Source organism: Lonchura striata, chromosome 5, assembly GCF_046129695.1.
Source record: "Lonchura striata isolate bLonStr1 chromosome 5, bLonStr1.mat, whole genome shotgun sequence".
Lineage (NCBI taxonomy): Eukaryota > Metazoa > Chordata > Aves > Passeriformes > Estrildidae > Lonchura > Lonchura striata.
Genome location: NC_134607.1, coordinates 14,328,628 through 14,345,033, shown reverse-complemented (window position 1 = coordinate 14,345,033; position 16,406 = coordinate 14,328,628). Strand labels below are relative to the sequence as shown.

Genomic DNA, 16,406 nt, shown 5'->3' with positions numbered 1-16,406 from the left:
TGAAATGGATTTTGTCCCTGCTCTCCCCTTGGGAAGAAGGGGAATATTAAGAATCTCAAACCTGCAGCTCTTGCTGCCTTTGAAAAATAAAGCACTGGAGCTCACTTTACTAAACACATACGGAGTAGTTGGTTTGACACATGACATTTAAATTTTTCTTGCAGTAGATAATTTTGCTTCAATAACTTTTTTTCCTTCCCCTAATGGTTAGATTTGAACCAGAAAATCAAAAGAGAATTGCAGGACGGAATGGCAGGCAGGAGAAGAAAAGAGGAGGGTTGGTACAAGAGAAAAACCCTGGGCTTGCTGCAGACACTGAGAGGCCATGGGTCAGTCTAGGCTGAGTAAGTAGTGATGATTGAAACTGGGACCTGGTGCAAGCCAGCCTTCCCAAGCAAGAGAAACCCACTGAAAATTACCCCAGAGGCACAGTACTAACATCACAAGCCAAATCACTTTCAAGAGTTGAAACCTGCCCATTTTCATAATCCCTGTCATATTTTACTGGAAAATGTTGCTTCAGCATTCTCAGGGACTAGCAGAGGCTGTGTCAGCCACAGATACTACACACATGCACCCTTCTCCCTGCAAGTCCAGCAGACCTGATGGATACATCCTGCAGCCCACTCTGTCCCTCCCTGGCCTGTAAAACTTCAGCAGAGCTGATCAGTGTCGTCTTGTTCTCTTCCTGCAGTGTGAGCAGAGATCCCTTTGTACAGTGTGGGGGCCAGGCTGTGTCCTGCAGACAATGACCTGTCAGAGAATAAAAGTTAATGTGCTACCCTAACACATCCCCCTCTTATTACTATTCTCCCTACTTTCTTTCTAAGTTTGTTTCACTGGGGTTCTTTGCCAGCAGAAATTCTTGTTTGGGGATTGCAGTCCTCTTTTTTCATGCTACCAGCATACAGCACGAAGTTTTCAAAATGTGTGACAGTCAAGCTTGTATTATGTCATCACCCATCCATCACCCAGGTGTCAGACCTCCAGTCAGTAGCCTCAACAGGATCATACATGGTCAAGGAGTCCCACTGCCATTTCTCCTGAAACTTTGCACAAATGTAATTAAGAAAAACACAGGTTAGACTTGCACGCTGCAAAGATCAATATTGGTTTTGCCCAACACAAAGCAATAAACATTTTGATTTACTTCAGCTGAAAGTTTATCCACTTATTATCTGTCCCTCCCTTCCCTCCCCTCCTTTCTTTTTTTTTTCTTTTTTTTTTTTTTTTTTTTTGCCATTTGCTTTGTGTAGAGCTTGTGTATATTTATATTTACAACCTCTGCATTTAATGGCCACATGCCTTGTTTTCACAGATGGCCAGTGGAAGAACTCCCCTCCCCCTTTTCCTTTAGTAAAGCCTGCCTTTGGTTTTGCTGCTTTTGTCACAGTGCCACTACTCTCAGTTAGCAAGTGCCTACGCATAAGAGGGAGAGATTCTGCAGTGAGGACTATTTTTTATTTTTTATTCCCATTTTTATTTTTTATTCCCCCAAAGATTTTAGCTCTTCATTTTAAAACACAGCTTTTTTTTTTCCCCTCCTGATTGACCATCATATATTAAATGCCCAAATCCATTTTTCAAAGACAAGATTGGATATTTATGTGTGTCCTTAGTGCCTTGTGATGGCAGGGATGCAGGGGCAGGGTTAGCTAATAAGAAATTAAGCCTGTGGAGGGAGGGATGGGTTCTGCCCACAGATGTGTGTGTGTGAAAGTCCAGCACAAAGTCCAGGCAGAGAGGCAAGGGAAGAAGCCTAGACCCATGTAGCTGCTGAAGTCCAAATGGGAATTCAGACTTGGTTCCCTCCAAGGGGTGGAGATGGGGAACATTCACAGCCCAGTGTGGGTCAGGGAGGACTGCAGCTGTTTATGCTGTTGTGGAAGTTTTATGAATCCAAATTAAGATGGATCAACTTCCTCCTGAAAATAAAAACATACAAGTGATGTGGAGTTCTTGTTACAACTTTTGAGCTTTTGGAGTCCTTGGGTTTAAGTTCTAAGCTGTGTCCCACAGCCATGAGATCTTCTTACTTCCTGAGATTTTTTTTTATTTTTTTTTTTTTACATGATCACACATCTCAAGTCTCTGGGGCTTTCAGCACACTCATGAACTCCAGCATCAGTGCAGTACCTCTCTTCAATGTCATAGAGGCTGGGCCTGATTCTTCTGTGAGTTGTGGCCATTTGGGCTCTTGAGGGATCAGCCTGACCTGTTCACCAGGGCTGGAAAAAGTGTAAGCAAAGGTACACCAGCCTTCATAATTTGAATTCCTTCTAGGGAAAAATGGGAAAAAAGTAGTCTGTAATGTCTGTATTGTTGCTGTGCAGTTTAGTCACCCATTGTTTGTTAAACAATTGCCAGGAAAGCAGAGACTGTGTTCTTGCTTTCTCTTTGCATTCATGCAGACCCTCCTTCACAGGAAATCTGTGTGGGTTGTGATTTTCCTCTTGTTTCATCTTTAGTGTGCCACCTCTCTCCCCTAGTTAATGTTTCCTTTCCACACTGATCAGTTGTACCAGCTTTGTGACTCGCTGTGAAGTCCCTGATTAAAATTTACATGGCACATTTCGTCCAGAGACCTCAAAACTCCTCACAGTGGTTGGAAAGCATCACTGTCTCCATCCTGTGGAGTTCAGGAAATTAAGATGCAGTGACTGAACAATTCACAGAGAGTTACAGGCCATGTCAGCCCAAGGAGCAGTCTGGATAAGAAACTGGGTCATGGAACTCTTAACCTATTTGCAGTCAGCAGATTACAGCTGGTTCTGGTTGAGGTCAATGCTTCTGCCTGTGCTAGAACAACTTTCCTGAGAAGGAAACAGCATCTCATCATTCTGCTTTGATTTCCTTTTCATTCCTTCTTCAAAATAATGGGCCTACGTGCATTTTCATGTAAAAGTCCCGACTTTCTCTGTCTTTCAGTGAGCATAATGAGAGAAAAGCAGGACCTCAGTATCCTCTAGAATTGCTACTTCCCATCCGTTTGTTTCCAAGCCAAATAATACATTTTATGAATAAAGCAATTCTTTCATTCTTTCTCAAACAAAGAATTAATTTAAAAAAAGGAAAAAAAAAAAAACAAAACACAAAAAAAACCACCTTTGGGACCTGACCCTTGACAGGTTACTGAGGATTTTCCTATTTTTATTTCAGTGGAGTCTGTTATGCCTTCAGTGCCTTTAAAGATAGTGACTTGAGAGCCCTTAGAAACTGAAGCCCTGTAGGCAACAAAGAAAAATGACTGTAAGTTTCAGCAAATTCTCTCTGTGATGTGGTGTCTGCTCCTGAGAGAAGAGTAATTAAATGTCTAGGTATTCATTTTCCTGGTAACACCTCCTAAGGAACCTCTTCATGTAGATTGTAAATCAGATGCAATGATTTCCAGGCAGTATTGAAGCAACAAGTGTTTTAATAAGTACTGTAAACCAAAAGATATGGTTTCTCTACCAACTGATGTAGCCCAAACTTAGACTGCATGCCATCATTTTGAAAGAAGTACTATAAAATCAGGAAGAGCCACAAATAAAGAGTGTTCTTTTATTTTCTTGTTTCTAATGCAGGTTTTAGATTCTGTGGGTAGCTTATTCCATGAAAAATAGAGATCTTGGATAAGCAAGATTGAAAGAGCTGAGGGGGTGGTAAATGCATTGTTTCTTTATGATCAACTTTGATGCAACAACAAAAAAATCTCCCAAATGATAACTTGCTGTGACATTATAAATAATCTTTCATCTTCTTTGGTGGTCCACAGAGTTTATATAATTGGAAGGCTAAACCCCCTTCTTTGTTGTTTCTTGTGTTTTCATTAATACAGTAGAAGACTATAAAATTGTGCAGCCGAAGGGGTTTAACAATTACTGAGTCAACATTTGAATGTCTCACTCTGTTTTATCATTTATGCATGTGCTTTTTATGAGTTTTACAGCCCTGCAGGCGTGACTTAAGCAAGGTCCATTGCAGTGGTGGATCTATAGCTGCTTTGTTTTTATTTTGCTTTCCATGGTACCATGTGCCATCAGCAAGAGTCATAATTCCACACTCAAAAAGAAATTACAAACTTGAGATGGCAATTTTTTTGGAAGATTCAGGAATGCTTATTTCAGTTACTAAAAATATTTATCAGTCTTACTAAAGAACCTTTGGCAAGTCCCATAACGTGTGACTCCGTTTCCCTTCTGGTAAGCAGTTCATAATCCTACCTTTCTTTGTGAAAAGTTGTGGGTAATTCAGTGATGAGTGAAGAACACTTGGGCAAGGTGACACAGAAAAACCCAAATCTAAGTCAAAGATGCCTCTGAAAAGAGCTGGACATTCTCTTACAGCAGTTAGAGGTGTAACCAGATCTGGGCCATCACAAGGCTCGGACTGGGACACAGACAGCATGCACAGTACCTGTTTTGAGGTACCGTGGCATTAATGTGCAGGAGCAGAGTCTGTAATGCAAATAATCCATCATGTGCAAACCTCTGGGCACAGCTATCACTGTTGCCTGTTGTTCCCTTGAGTTCTTCCAGCTCTCCACCGTCCATCATGCCTGCCTGCCTACCTCATGTTTTCCACTCTTGGTGAGACTCTGGCTGAAAGCTTTAGAACTCATGCTATTCTGATGTTTATTATCACAAGAGGCAGAGAGATTGCACAGAGAGATTACTTTTACAAAGTCTTCATTCGTGTTAGATGGAGCAGAAGACTCTTCAGCTTCTTGGAGAGCTAAGGAAAATACCACAGGGTTGAATGGATAACACCTGGTGCCACCAGCTTGTCTAAGGATTCAGTATGTTTTCTGTCATAAACTGAATTTTTCTTGTGCAATCATAGCAATTAATCTGCCTGAAACTTTAAGATCTGGTGCATATTGACCAAGGTATGTGTTGGAAGGGTTGATATTTACAGGCCCTTGCTGGGCAAGGAGATGTGCCTCAGTACCACAAGCCACATCAGATGCTGTCACAGGTCCTGCTCATCAATCTAAGACAAAAACTACTTCCTCAAAACTCAAATCTATTTGAACTACCACCTTTAGCATTTAGATATGGGAAATAGCTGGACAAACTGAAGGTGGAGGGGAAGGGAAGAAATGAGACACACAAAAGGACAGTAGCAGGCAACCATCTGCTTATTTTTAATTTATTGACGCCAAGCAAAGGTACTAGGCTGTATCCATCAGTGTGTGCGGAATTCTTAGATGCAAGAGATAATCAGCAAGTTTCTCCTTGCAGTTTGTCTTTGTTTGGCTCTCTCCACCTTTTTTTTTTTCCTGGCCTTTCGGTTCCCTTGGGATATGAAAAGCAGGAATGTGAAGTTATGGTCCTGAACACTCCATCTCAGGAATTGGCTGTTTCTCTGCAGCCATCAAAAAGGAGAGGAGAAATATTCCTGTCAGGGAAACTGGGGGTAGGGTGAGGGGAGCAGCAGAGGGAAGAGGGGACTGCTTCAGTGAAAGTGCAAACCTTGAATTATGCAATCGGAAAAATGGCTCTTGGCAGAGCGCGGCTCTGACAGGGCTCAGAGCGCCAGCAGGGATTGCCAAGCAGCCCAGCCAAAAGGATGTCTCACAGAGGGGAGGAGGGATCCACAGCCATATGTCCAGCCTTCACAGTGTTCTGGAAGGAGCCTGGAGTCCTTCTGCAATGTAGGTGTGGGGATGGTCTCGGGGCATCCTGGGCACTGGTGCTGTGAGCCGGTACTGGAGGGAGCAAGGAGGGCAGAGGACAGATCTAGCACGATGTTTTTATTTCTCAAACGTTCCAAGGGCTTGCTTCACTTTCTTGTAGTAGTGGGAGGAGTTCTGGCAAACAGGATCAGGCTGTTCTACATATGTTTTGACTCTTCTTGTTTTATGTTTCTTCTATGAAAGAGACTGCAACCAAGTTCTTGTCATTTTTAGATCAATGTTTTGTTAAACTATGACAGCTATCCATGACAGAGAGCCAACTAACTTTTGCAGCTGACCACAAAACTGAGTCTGACTTGTGGTGCTTAGTCATTTCTTATATTTTTTTTTAACATGACATATTCCATGTGTGTATGTGTTTTTGTTCTTTTAAATATAATTAGAGCATTTCTAGGAGTTGTGGTACAAATCAGTCTTCTCTGGCAGGTTATTTTCTTTGATTAATAAAGTTAGAAACTTCTCATCACACAGTGGCTATTGATGAAACCTCTCTGGTTACACTTTGAACAATTTTGAGATTGAAAGGTCTCTACAGTATTATCTTCTCTGAGAATTTTAAGTGATCCAGTCAACAGAGCTCTCGCTGCCCCTGCAGAATCTCTCCTATAATCCAGCAGAAATGTTGATTAAGAAGCCCTTCATAAAGTACTAAGATATTTATAAAATGTCTTTCAGCCTTCTGAGGTCTGATACAAAATTCAGAAATTTGGAATCACTTCATATTTAGGAAGAGATGGCTATGTTTCTTCTCCTGGAAGGACAGGAATGCTCCTTTCTGTTTGCTTTTGCTGCTTTGTGCTGTCTAATTTTTAGCAATTAGACAAGCAATTCTCCACACCTCTTTCCTGGGTTTGGACCAACCTTGCCTGTTGTTCCCAGAAATATTAGTTCTAGGCTGCAGTAGACACCACCTGGAATTTTTTATAGGATGGAATAGCATTTCATACCTGAAACAAAGGGATGTGCTGCTGGGCCCAACATAATTAAACCCACCTGTTGGCACTGGGTGGGGTCTCACCTTGCTACCGTTCAAACAGCTGATCCAGCACAGCAGAGTGGTGGCAGTTTTGGGAACATGTAATTTGATTTTATGTTGATGAGTTTGGTGTTATGATGATGATGACACATAGATCGTGGTTTGTATAAACTTCAAATAGTGTGGATTTCGTGTCTGAAGTTATCATGTAGATGTCCTTTTCTGTTGTGGGCTGGAGGGCTATGGTTGGAGCCAGTTGATCTTTAAGGTCCCTTCCAACCCAAACCATTCTGTGATTCTGTGAGGGGTGGCTGCAATAGCAGTATCAGCAGGTTGCCAGTTAATTTGGGGTCAGAGAAGAAAACACCTTCTCCTTTGTTTCTTTGGAGGTTCCCTAAATACTTGCCCATAAACAGAAGGACTCTGTAGGAAACATACATAGATGCTTCTATCAAATGAAAAGCAGTAAGTCATCAACGGAATGCTTTCCAGCAAAACGCCATGGAATTGCTGCTTGGCCCCTTTCAAACATTTCAAACATTTAGTGATTGTGAAAGTGCTTCTCTGCATCAAGATTGGGGGAAATCAGCTGCTGTGTGTTTAATGGGAAGAGTGTAGGACTGGAAATCACAGTGCTGCTGACCTATGGTCAGACTTCTGCATCCTGCCAGAGTGATCTGCTCTCTTTCTGCTATCCTAATACTGTTTGGTTTGGGGTTTTGAGGGGGGCAGTTGGGTGATTTGGGGTTTTTTAATGGCTTGAGATGGAAGATATCTTAAAGAACTTCTACCTCCAAACCCCCTGCCATGAGCAGGGACACCTTCCACTGGACCATGTTGCTCAGAGCAATCAACCATCCAACCTGGTCTTGAGCAATTCCAGGAATGGGGTATCCATAACTTCTAATTCTAGGCAGCCTGATCCAGTGTCTCACCATTCTCAGAGCAAAGAATTTGTCCCTAACATCTAATCTAAACATACTGTCTTCCAGTGGGAAGCCATTGCCCCTTGTCCTGTCACTCCAGGCCCTGGTAAATATTCACTCCATCTTTCTCATCAGCTCCCCTCAGGAGGGCCACTGCAAGGACACAATTAGATAACCCTAAAACCTTCTCTTTTCCAGGCTGAGCAACCCCAGCTCTCACAGCCTTTCCTCACAGGAGATGTGCTGGTGCAGAGGCTCAGGCAGGAGCAGGCCTTAGACTTATTATTGCCTTTGTGCTTTTTTGACTTAAAATGTTACTGAGCATTAACACAGAAAGGTACAGCTGGCTGCTTTGATCTTCTGCTTCAAGATCAATGTCATGCAGAAGTTATTTTTAGTTGCCATTTTACCATTGCTGGTTGAGTTACACATTGAAGTAGCAAGGAGTAAATTGTCACGATGTTCAGAGCATGGTTCCAGTGGCATCATGTCACAGTTCTGTGAGAGCCATCTTCTCCATGATCTCCAGGCATTCCTTCAGGGCCTTCTTCCATCACACTGGGCTCCCTCACTGCATCCAGCATGGCTGCAGCTCCAAGTGCCAAACTCTGCCCCAGCTGGAGTGCAGCAGCTCCAGGCTCTGACGAAGGAGCCATACCTGGGATGTGCCTTGCAGGCGGCTTCCAGAGTGTTCTCTGACCTGGGAACTGTCAGACTGTGTCCCTGGAGCATGCTGGGGAGTGGGGCTGCCTCTACCTCCAAGAGCTGCATCGCCTGCCTAAAGAAGAAGCTGTTCAACCCATGCCCTGTACGCTCTCAGCTCTGTTTCTCCAAGAGGTTTACACATGCTTTGAAAAAAGGCTGCGGCAGAGTAACTCCCCTCCCCTATAATATAGCCAACAAGAGAAAATGTTATTTTACATCATATCTTGGTGCCAGTGTTTTAAAATGATTCCTGACATAATTTTTTTTTTAACTCTAGCATTATGAAGTTGACAGGAAATAGATTTTTTTTTTCTGAGGAAAAACTGTTGAATTTCATTATATATCTGCAATCAATTTGGAAGAAATACAAAGTCAACTTAGTCCTGAGTTTTTGACTTCTGACAGGCTACTTTGGAAATGAGAACAGAGTCAAAAATGATGGATCAAAGGTTCGGTAAAGCTAAATGCCTGAATAGTTCGGGTGCTTATTTGAAGCTTCTCCAAGCTTTCTGGATCTGCTGTGCCTAGTAGTTGTTATGGAAACCTTTTTGCTTGGGATAGGCTGAGTCTGCTGCATGAGCTTTTCCTGCAAAACTCAAGAGGATGACTCCTCTTGCATGCTTTCCATGGTGAAGTGTCAGGGTGTAGACAAAGCACCAGGAGTGTGAAAGGGATTCGTAGTGAAAACGGATGTGAGGAATAGGAAGTTAACCTCATGTTCCCTAAACTCTGTGAGCATAAAAATTGAGCAGGTTAGCCTTGTTTCTAACTTTTCCTGAGAAAATCTGTGCAGTGACTTATATGAATTTGAACCAGTCTTCAAATTGCAGATGCAGGGACATCACTTGGCAGGAAATGTTTCTGTATTTGCATTGTTCCCTTTTCTGCTTTCCAATGTAACACATCCCAGTGACATTATTAGGCTACATGAAACAGTTGCCATGTGGAAACTGAAAGTTTTTTTAGTTTATTGATCTTTTACAGCCAACAGGAGTAGAATAGAGCAAGGAAACAGAAATCTTTTCTTTCAGGAAGAAGCTCAAAAGAATTTTTTTGACTAGAGCCACTTCATTATCATGCCATATCATGTCATTTTCTTAGCTTTGCAAAAGGCACAGTGCCTGAGATTTTGAAATGTTAGTACTGCTTTCCTGAAAGACTTCTTTTTAAACATATGATTGTCAGGAAGATAGAATGCTCATGAGCAGAAGCCATTGGGAAAACAAAAACAAGTTGGAAAATGGAATACCTTTGTGTTTTTAAAGTCAATTCAGGGGGAAGCGAGGTGCTTTGAAGAGGACATTGGAATGAATTGCCCTAGCATGTTGTTCTGGCAGTCTTTAGACACTGCTGCAGCCTGACAGATTAATTGGCAGCACACAGCAGCCTGTTGCAATCCAGGGTTCACAGTTCTGACCAGATGAGTGATGGACAGGGTGTTAGTAGGGTTGGACAAAACAGTCTGGAAAGGAACACAAACTGCTGCCCAAGGATCATGCTTAATTCAGGCTGAATCTTTCCCAAGGCCTGAATAAGTTTGTACTGTAGGGTGCTTTTTCTTGCCCTATGGGCTACTTCCTAAAATACTGCCTTTTAAAAAAGAAACAGAGCAAAGCCATCCATGTCTCTGCACTTTGATTGCAGGCTAGAAATAGAGTGCTACAATAAATGCATTGCAAAAGAGTATGTGTCACCTAAACTTTCAGGCCAGCTTTGCAGTCCCAGGAACATAGAGAGTTGAAGTATTCTTCAGATGTGCAGCCAGTTTTAGCATGCCTAACTAAGCCAATCTTTTCAACACTACAGAATTTGCTTATCACTAGCTAATAAGCAAGTTTTGAAAAGGACTTTATGGTAGAGTTTGTAACCCTGTCTCTTCCAGAAAAAGCACTGTTATTTATTCTTCAATACATGGCTCAGTAAACTCTTGTGAATAGTTATCTAGCTTCCCTATAAACCTCCCAAATAACATACAAACGTTGGATTTACATTATTTGATTATTTTCCTGATCATCTGGCCCATACAGGACAAAACAACACTGGAGACCCTGACTCAGCAGCTGGCAGTAAAACAGAGTGAAGATGGGAAGTTCAGCCACGCAATGATGGATTTCAACATGAGTGGAGATTCTGACGGTCAGTACAAATGGCTTTTCCTGATTTCCAGGTTTGTGTGTGCGTATCAACGGGATCTGAGGGAGAATCCCAGGGCTTTGGAGGCCCATGAGGAGTACAAGCTGTTAGCAATAAGTGGCTATGAAACAAGACTGGTAGAAGTGATTCATGTTTTAAGTCTGGAGATTATTTTTAACCTTCCCTCTGTCCACTGAAGGTCTCAAGATGGGACTAAAAATGTATTTCTGATAATAAAAGGGACTAAAGGAGGCAAATATATGTTGGGTAAGTGAGATCACTCAGGGAAGCCATGAAGTGTAGACCTGATCCTCTGTAAATGATGTGTTCTCTGCATCTGTGGGGGCCTTATTGTTTTGATGAAGCGAGCACAATGTTTATTTGCTTCTCTGCTATTGCGTATATTGTTAAGGAGACGTAAGCACAAAAACTAGCAAGTATTCATTTGCTAGTTAGAGAACTGCTTAAGAAGGAATGCCCAGTATTGCCATCTATCACACCCTTTCTGTCATAGAAAAGGTAGAAAATGGGTGACATAATATCACCAGCATTCTGTAAGCAAGAAAGGATGAAAATTAAAAATAAGCTTGCATTGATAAGTATGTATTTGGTTTATGCAATTAAGCAGTAAAAGATGGCTTAGAAAAGCTGTGTAATACTTTGTATTTAAAAACAATCAAAACTCCTTATCAGGTGTATACTATGTGATGCTGAATTAATAGAGTAATTAAAACAGGCAATATACAACCATTAACCTATTGTGACTGTGACTCACTGAACGTGCAGCAGCTGGCCTAGGTTACTGCTGGCAGAGGAAGCTGCGTTCCGAGCCACAAGCTGGAGATGTTTCCCTGTTGCTTTGCAGGAAGTGCGGGAGTTTCGGAGTCTCGGATTTACCGCGAGTCGCGAGGGCGTGGCAGCAATGAGCCGCACATCAAGCGCCCCATGAACGCCTTCATGGTGTGGGCTAAGGACGAGCGCAGGAAGATCCTTCAGGCCTTCCCTGACATGCACAACTCCAACATCAGCAAGATACTAGGTAAGAGTGGCAGAGCACCGCTCTTCCCGAGCGGAGCTGGAGAGGATTATGACTGAGTTTAGCTGAGCACCCGACAGAACAGCATTTCTTCTTTCTCTCTTGTGCTTTAGTCACTGCACCAAGAACAGCAGTGATAGGGGTCTCCCCAGCAGTATGTATTAACCACAACCTGAAATATTCTTTGTAATTACTGAGATTGTGGTGGCGACTTTACTGTGCACAGAGGAGAGGTGGAGTAGCCTGTAGTTCCCAGGTTTTCCTTGTGAAATATGAGGTTTACGTTTCTCCTTTTCCAGAGAGCCACAACTTCACCAGACTGCCACTTCTCCAATAGGATGGACAGTGGCTTAGCCAGTTCTTCTGTCAGTTCCCTCAGGTCCTGCAGATGCATCTCAGCAGGCCACACAGATTTGTGCATCTTCAGGTTCTCAAACCTGATCTTCTCCTACAGTGGGTGGTTCTTCATTCTTCCATATATTGAAAATAATTTTTTTAAAACCCTGACTTCCATATTGTCTGCTCTTCACATCCCGATCAAGATTTGTCATGAGCATCAGCTACTGAATCTCATGCCAGAGTCTTCCAATTTATCACTGTTTAATCAGATTCTCAGGACCATGTTCTATCCAAAGTTACTCCTCTGTGTTGTGCTGGATGACACAGTAGGTGAGGCTCACTGAGGCCAGTGAATTACTTTTCAGCAGAAAAATAATATATCTGTGACCAAGTTAGAGATACTGTATTTTTACCAATAAAAAGAGCTACAGGACCTAAGCATCCCTCAGGCCAGCAGCTAAGCAGGGAACGTGTTTACCTGTGCTGCAGATCTCACTGGTTTTGCAGGCTGCTCAAGAGATGCAGTGCAGTTTTAATGGCAGCATTAGCCAGCTGCAGGGCTGGTAAATATGCCAGGTTTAGACTGGTCAGAGGTTTGAGGCTTACCTTGATTAGAGTGGTATTATGAAAAGTTAGCGGGGGGCAAGTGGAAACAAGATAAATTGGTTGGAGAAGCAAAATGTATTGCCATGGATGGCAGATGTGATGATATGAAGCCATGATTTAGAGGGTGGTACGAGATGATTAGATTAGTTATGGGAACAGGATTAGAAGGCTAAATTGGTTATGTTGATGGCAATATAACCTTCCTTATACTGGTTTAAAGTGATTATACTGGTCAGAGGTGTATGATGTGATTAGCCGGAGGACAGGGCAGTAATAGTTTTGGTCTGTTTCTAAATTGAGACTGGACCTGGTTAAACTTGTTTTTAAGTAATCAGTTTCAGAAATCTACAAGATCATTCTGAATGGCCCTTTTCATATAGAAAGTACAAAGAGAGCTTGATGTTTTCCCTCTTAACTGATTGTTTTGGATAACAACCTCCAACAGCATGCTGCTAATTCATTCTGCTTAAAACAGGCATTTGAGCTGGGCTGACATTTTACACAGTCTCTGGGGATCCTGGTTGACATTTTAAAGGGCTTCTAAGCATTTTATAATACCCTAAAATCTGGTTTTAATAAGCCATTATGCTGAAATTGTTAACATAAGGAATCACCTTTTACTATTTGGCACTAGATCAGGGAGATATGGAGACATCTTTTTCTGATTAGATATACAGTAGTTGGAGTAAAATGTGCAAATTCATTACAGATCCTGTTGAGGTGACAGACAGTATAGCTGACTCCAAACTCTGTTTTGCTGCCAGATACAGGGAAAAGCAAGGTCTGAGACAGTGAAAGATGATGTTTCTATTTCTTTACAGCATCACATTTGATTTTTTTTTTTTTTTTCATTCTACGTGTGCAATAGAGAGGGATGTCCTGGCATCTTCCTTCTTGACAGAAACATTACAGAGTTCTTCCCTCAGCTGCAAAAGGCCAGTCTTTTGAAGTCAGCAGGGAGCTGTCTGTTAACTGGCATAGGGTGACCAATTAGAAGCTCACAGTTCAACCAGGTATTAGGGTGTCCTTATTAGAAAGCCACAATTTTTCCTTCCCACTTTTCCAGCAGCTCTGCTACACGTTGAGGTCACAGAGCTTGTTGTCATGCAGAGTAACTTAGATAGAGTTTTTACCAGCTGAGGGTCATTTTTTATAGTAAAATGAGAAGGAGGTGCCCTTCCCAGCACTAGAATTCTCTAGGGATTATGTTTGACGCTGTGGTATTATGTTTTGAGCATAAAAATTAGATACACGGATTTGTCACTAAATTCATCCGTGCATACGTTTGTCATCCATCTGTTCATTGCAACTTAAACTTGTGGATAATGGATTTTTTAGTAAATTGTTAAAAAAGTGCTAAAGTGGGGCTGCTGGACCCTGTCAATTTAATAATGCATTGTTTAGATATTTTGGTAAATATTTTAATAAATTTTACTGAGAAATCTATGTAAAGATTTTGGGAAAAAATGAAGTTAATTACTAGCTTCAGAAATATACATTCTTACACATTCTCTTGGAATGTATATGTGTGTTTATACAAATGTGTACACTTACCTATACATTATACAAGTGTCTGTCTGTGTGAGAATGTTTTTTAAACATAAAATCAGCCTGATTCAGGTACCCAGATTGAAAAATATCAGTCTAATGGACCGAAAGTTAGAGAATATTGCAAGCAGCTGAAAATTTTTGTCACAGAAACTTGGCTTAAAATCAGCAGTGAGCAGAGCTCTGAACATTGCACATGTGTGTCTGGGGGCATGGGTGAGGGCATCTCTCTCCTGTCCTGGACTCAAGGATATGCCCTTTCTGGATGTGCTCCCAATCACACACAGCTTTGTGGGCACAGCTCTGACTGCCCTAGCTCAGTTGAGGGGCAGGAGCTGTGCTTGGTAGTGCAAAGTCTGTGAATTTGTTTTTGTTTTTCTAAATGCTTTGGCCATCACATCAGGGAGAATTGTGCTAGAATCCTGCTTGTCATTTTTGCATGCATCCAGGGAGGGGAATGGACTCCTGTTTTCATGGGCAAGGAGAAAAGCCTCGTATGCTTGACCCACTCAAAGCTTTCCAACACAGATGGTGAGCAGGGAGCTCACTCAAGACTGCAAATCTTCCCATAAAAAGAAAGGTTTCTCAAGTTTCTGCAATCACATCTTGTTTGGGCTTGGGTTTGGCACTGTGCATAGGTGCTCATGCCTGCCTGTGTGTGTTTGTAGACACATAAAACAATGACAAATAAAGCTATTACAAGCATATTTAGTCCAAATATAAGGTATTTTTAAAAAGCTTTAATATGTTGACTGATGGTACTCATTCATAGCTTACCCTGTGGGTGGAAATTCCAAGATCAGTGTTACATACCCTTCAAAATTTTAGATGAAGACCATTCAGATAATTGACTGTATTATGTAAATTACTAAGAAAATAAGTGAAAATTATCAAATATAAAAAACAATGGTTTATCATCAGAAAGTGTGCCATTTAAAAAAAATTATTTTGACAATATTGTTTGTTTAATTATGTATGATACTTCAAAACATACTAGTAAATTATATTTAGCATATTTTGTAAAAACAGTAAAGTCGTAGTAAGAGGAGGTATCACTGCAGGAGGCAGCTATTAAAAATTTGCTAGGAAGAGAGGTGAAACTACCAGGATTTTTGTTGTATTTGAGTGTGCAGCTCAGGAAGAAAAAAATATAACGAATACCAGTAATGTATAACTGTAGGTGTAACTGTATATGCAAATACTATGCATCAGAATTTCACATTTTATGGCCCTGATCCTGCAAAGGCTTGTGCTGATCGCCTGACATTGCTGACTACTTTTTGTCACATGACAGGGTAGGAATCTGCCTGCCCAGGTTTGGCTGTAGGTTTGCAGCAAGTGAAATGGCATGGCAGAAGAGAAACTGTGCTGGAATAGAGTATTTTCATGGTAATTTTGCAAGAGCTGACCTTAATTTCTACCTTTCTGTGCATCTGTCTGTCTCAAAATATGTGAGTCCCTGCACTGCAGATCCCTTCACAGAATGTAGAGCAAATGTCAAGATTTGTTAAAGACTGAGCTTCTCAACTTTTCTCTTCATAAAAAGCACCTGATGCAGCATCAGGAGCAGGAGCTGGGGGAGCTGGGGCTGTTTCCTAGGCCATTAGGGCTTCAGCAGGTCTGTCATTAGACAGCTCTGGATTTAGGCTAACTCTTAGGATTTTCTTTGCTGAAACATCAGTGTGTTGGTGCCTACATACAGAATTTGAAAGAACACCCACATCTGGGCATCTTCCAGGGCTCATCTGCTTTACCATGAATTCTTAACATTGTTCAACACAGGCCCAGCCTGTATTTCCTTCTTAGGCAGCATCAGTTGTTGTGCAGTGTTGTGAGAGTCACTTGTATCCTTCATCCCCAAGTCCAGGAGGAAAGTCAGTGCCATTTTTCCAGCCTCTCTCTTTTCCATGAAAAGCTTGGAATAATTTTTCTGCAGGAGACCCAAGGTGCTGAGCAGGATTCTGGTCCCAGGGTGCTGCCCTGTGTTAACACAGAGCCCTGCCACCAGTCCCCAGGCACAGACACTACCTCTGTGTGGCATAAGAAGGGACAGGAGTGCAGGAGTTTCAGTCCCAGCCCTAAAAGCCATCTAGCAATGCAATTATGGTGCTGGGCCTAAGCTAATAACAATGTCATTAAACTCCTTCCCATTCCAGGACTAGCTGGGGGATCTCTGCATGCTATGTGCTGTAAACGGGGTGAAAAATGATGGTTTTGACTTCAAAGCAGTGTTTGCTGAGAAAGGCATACCCATTGCCCCTTTTCAGGACAAAGACATCACTGTTTATACATTGCTTATCTCTGGGTGTGAGGTCAGGTGGTACCAGATCTTCTCTTCAGAAACCCAGACTGCAGCATGGAATAAAGATTCGAAGAGTAGTGGGGGAAATGGTGTCAATAATCCCAAGGGGCCTTTTCTAGAAGGAATTGAACTGTTGTCTTTCTTGGGGAAAGGAT

The 16,406-nt window shown here is 41.9% G+C and overlaps 1 protein-coding gene across 17 annotated transcripts in view; it reads left to right on the top strand.

The window, feature by feature from the left end:
* The window catches only part of SOX5 (SRY-box transcription factor 5), a 609,634-nt gene that overhangs the window by 582,990 nt on the left and 10,238 nt on the right, over positions 1-16,406 (top strand). For all 17 annotated transcript variants that reach the window (XM_077783333.1, XM_077783325.1, XM_077783327.1 and 14 more), the window contains 2 exons: positions 10,315-10,423; positions 11,286-11,459. In XM_077783333.1, coding sequence (XP_077639459.1) covers positions 10,315-10,423; positions 11,286-11,459 — 283 coding nt within the window. The remainder of the gene's footprint in view (positions 1-10,314; positions 10,424-11,285; positions 11,460-16,406) is intronic.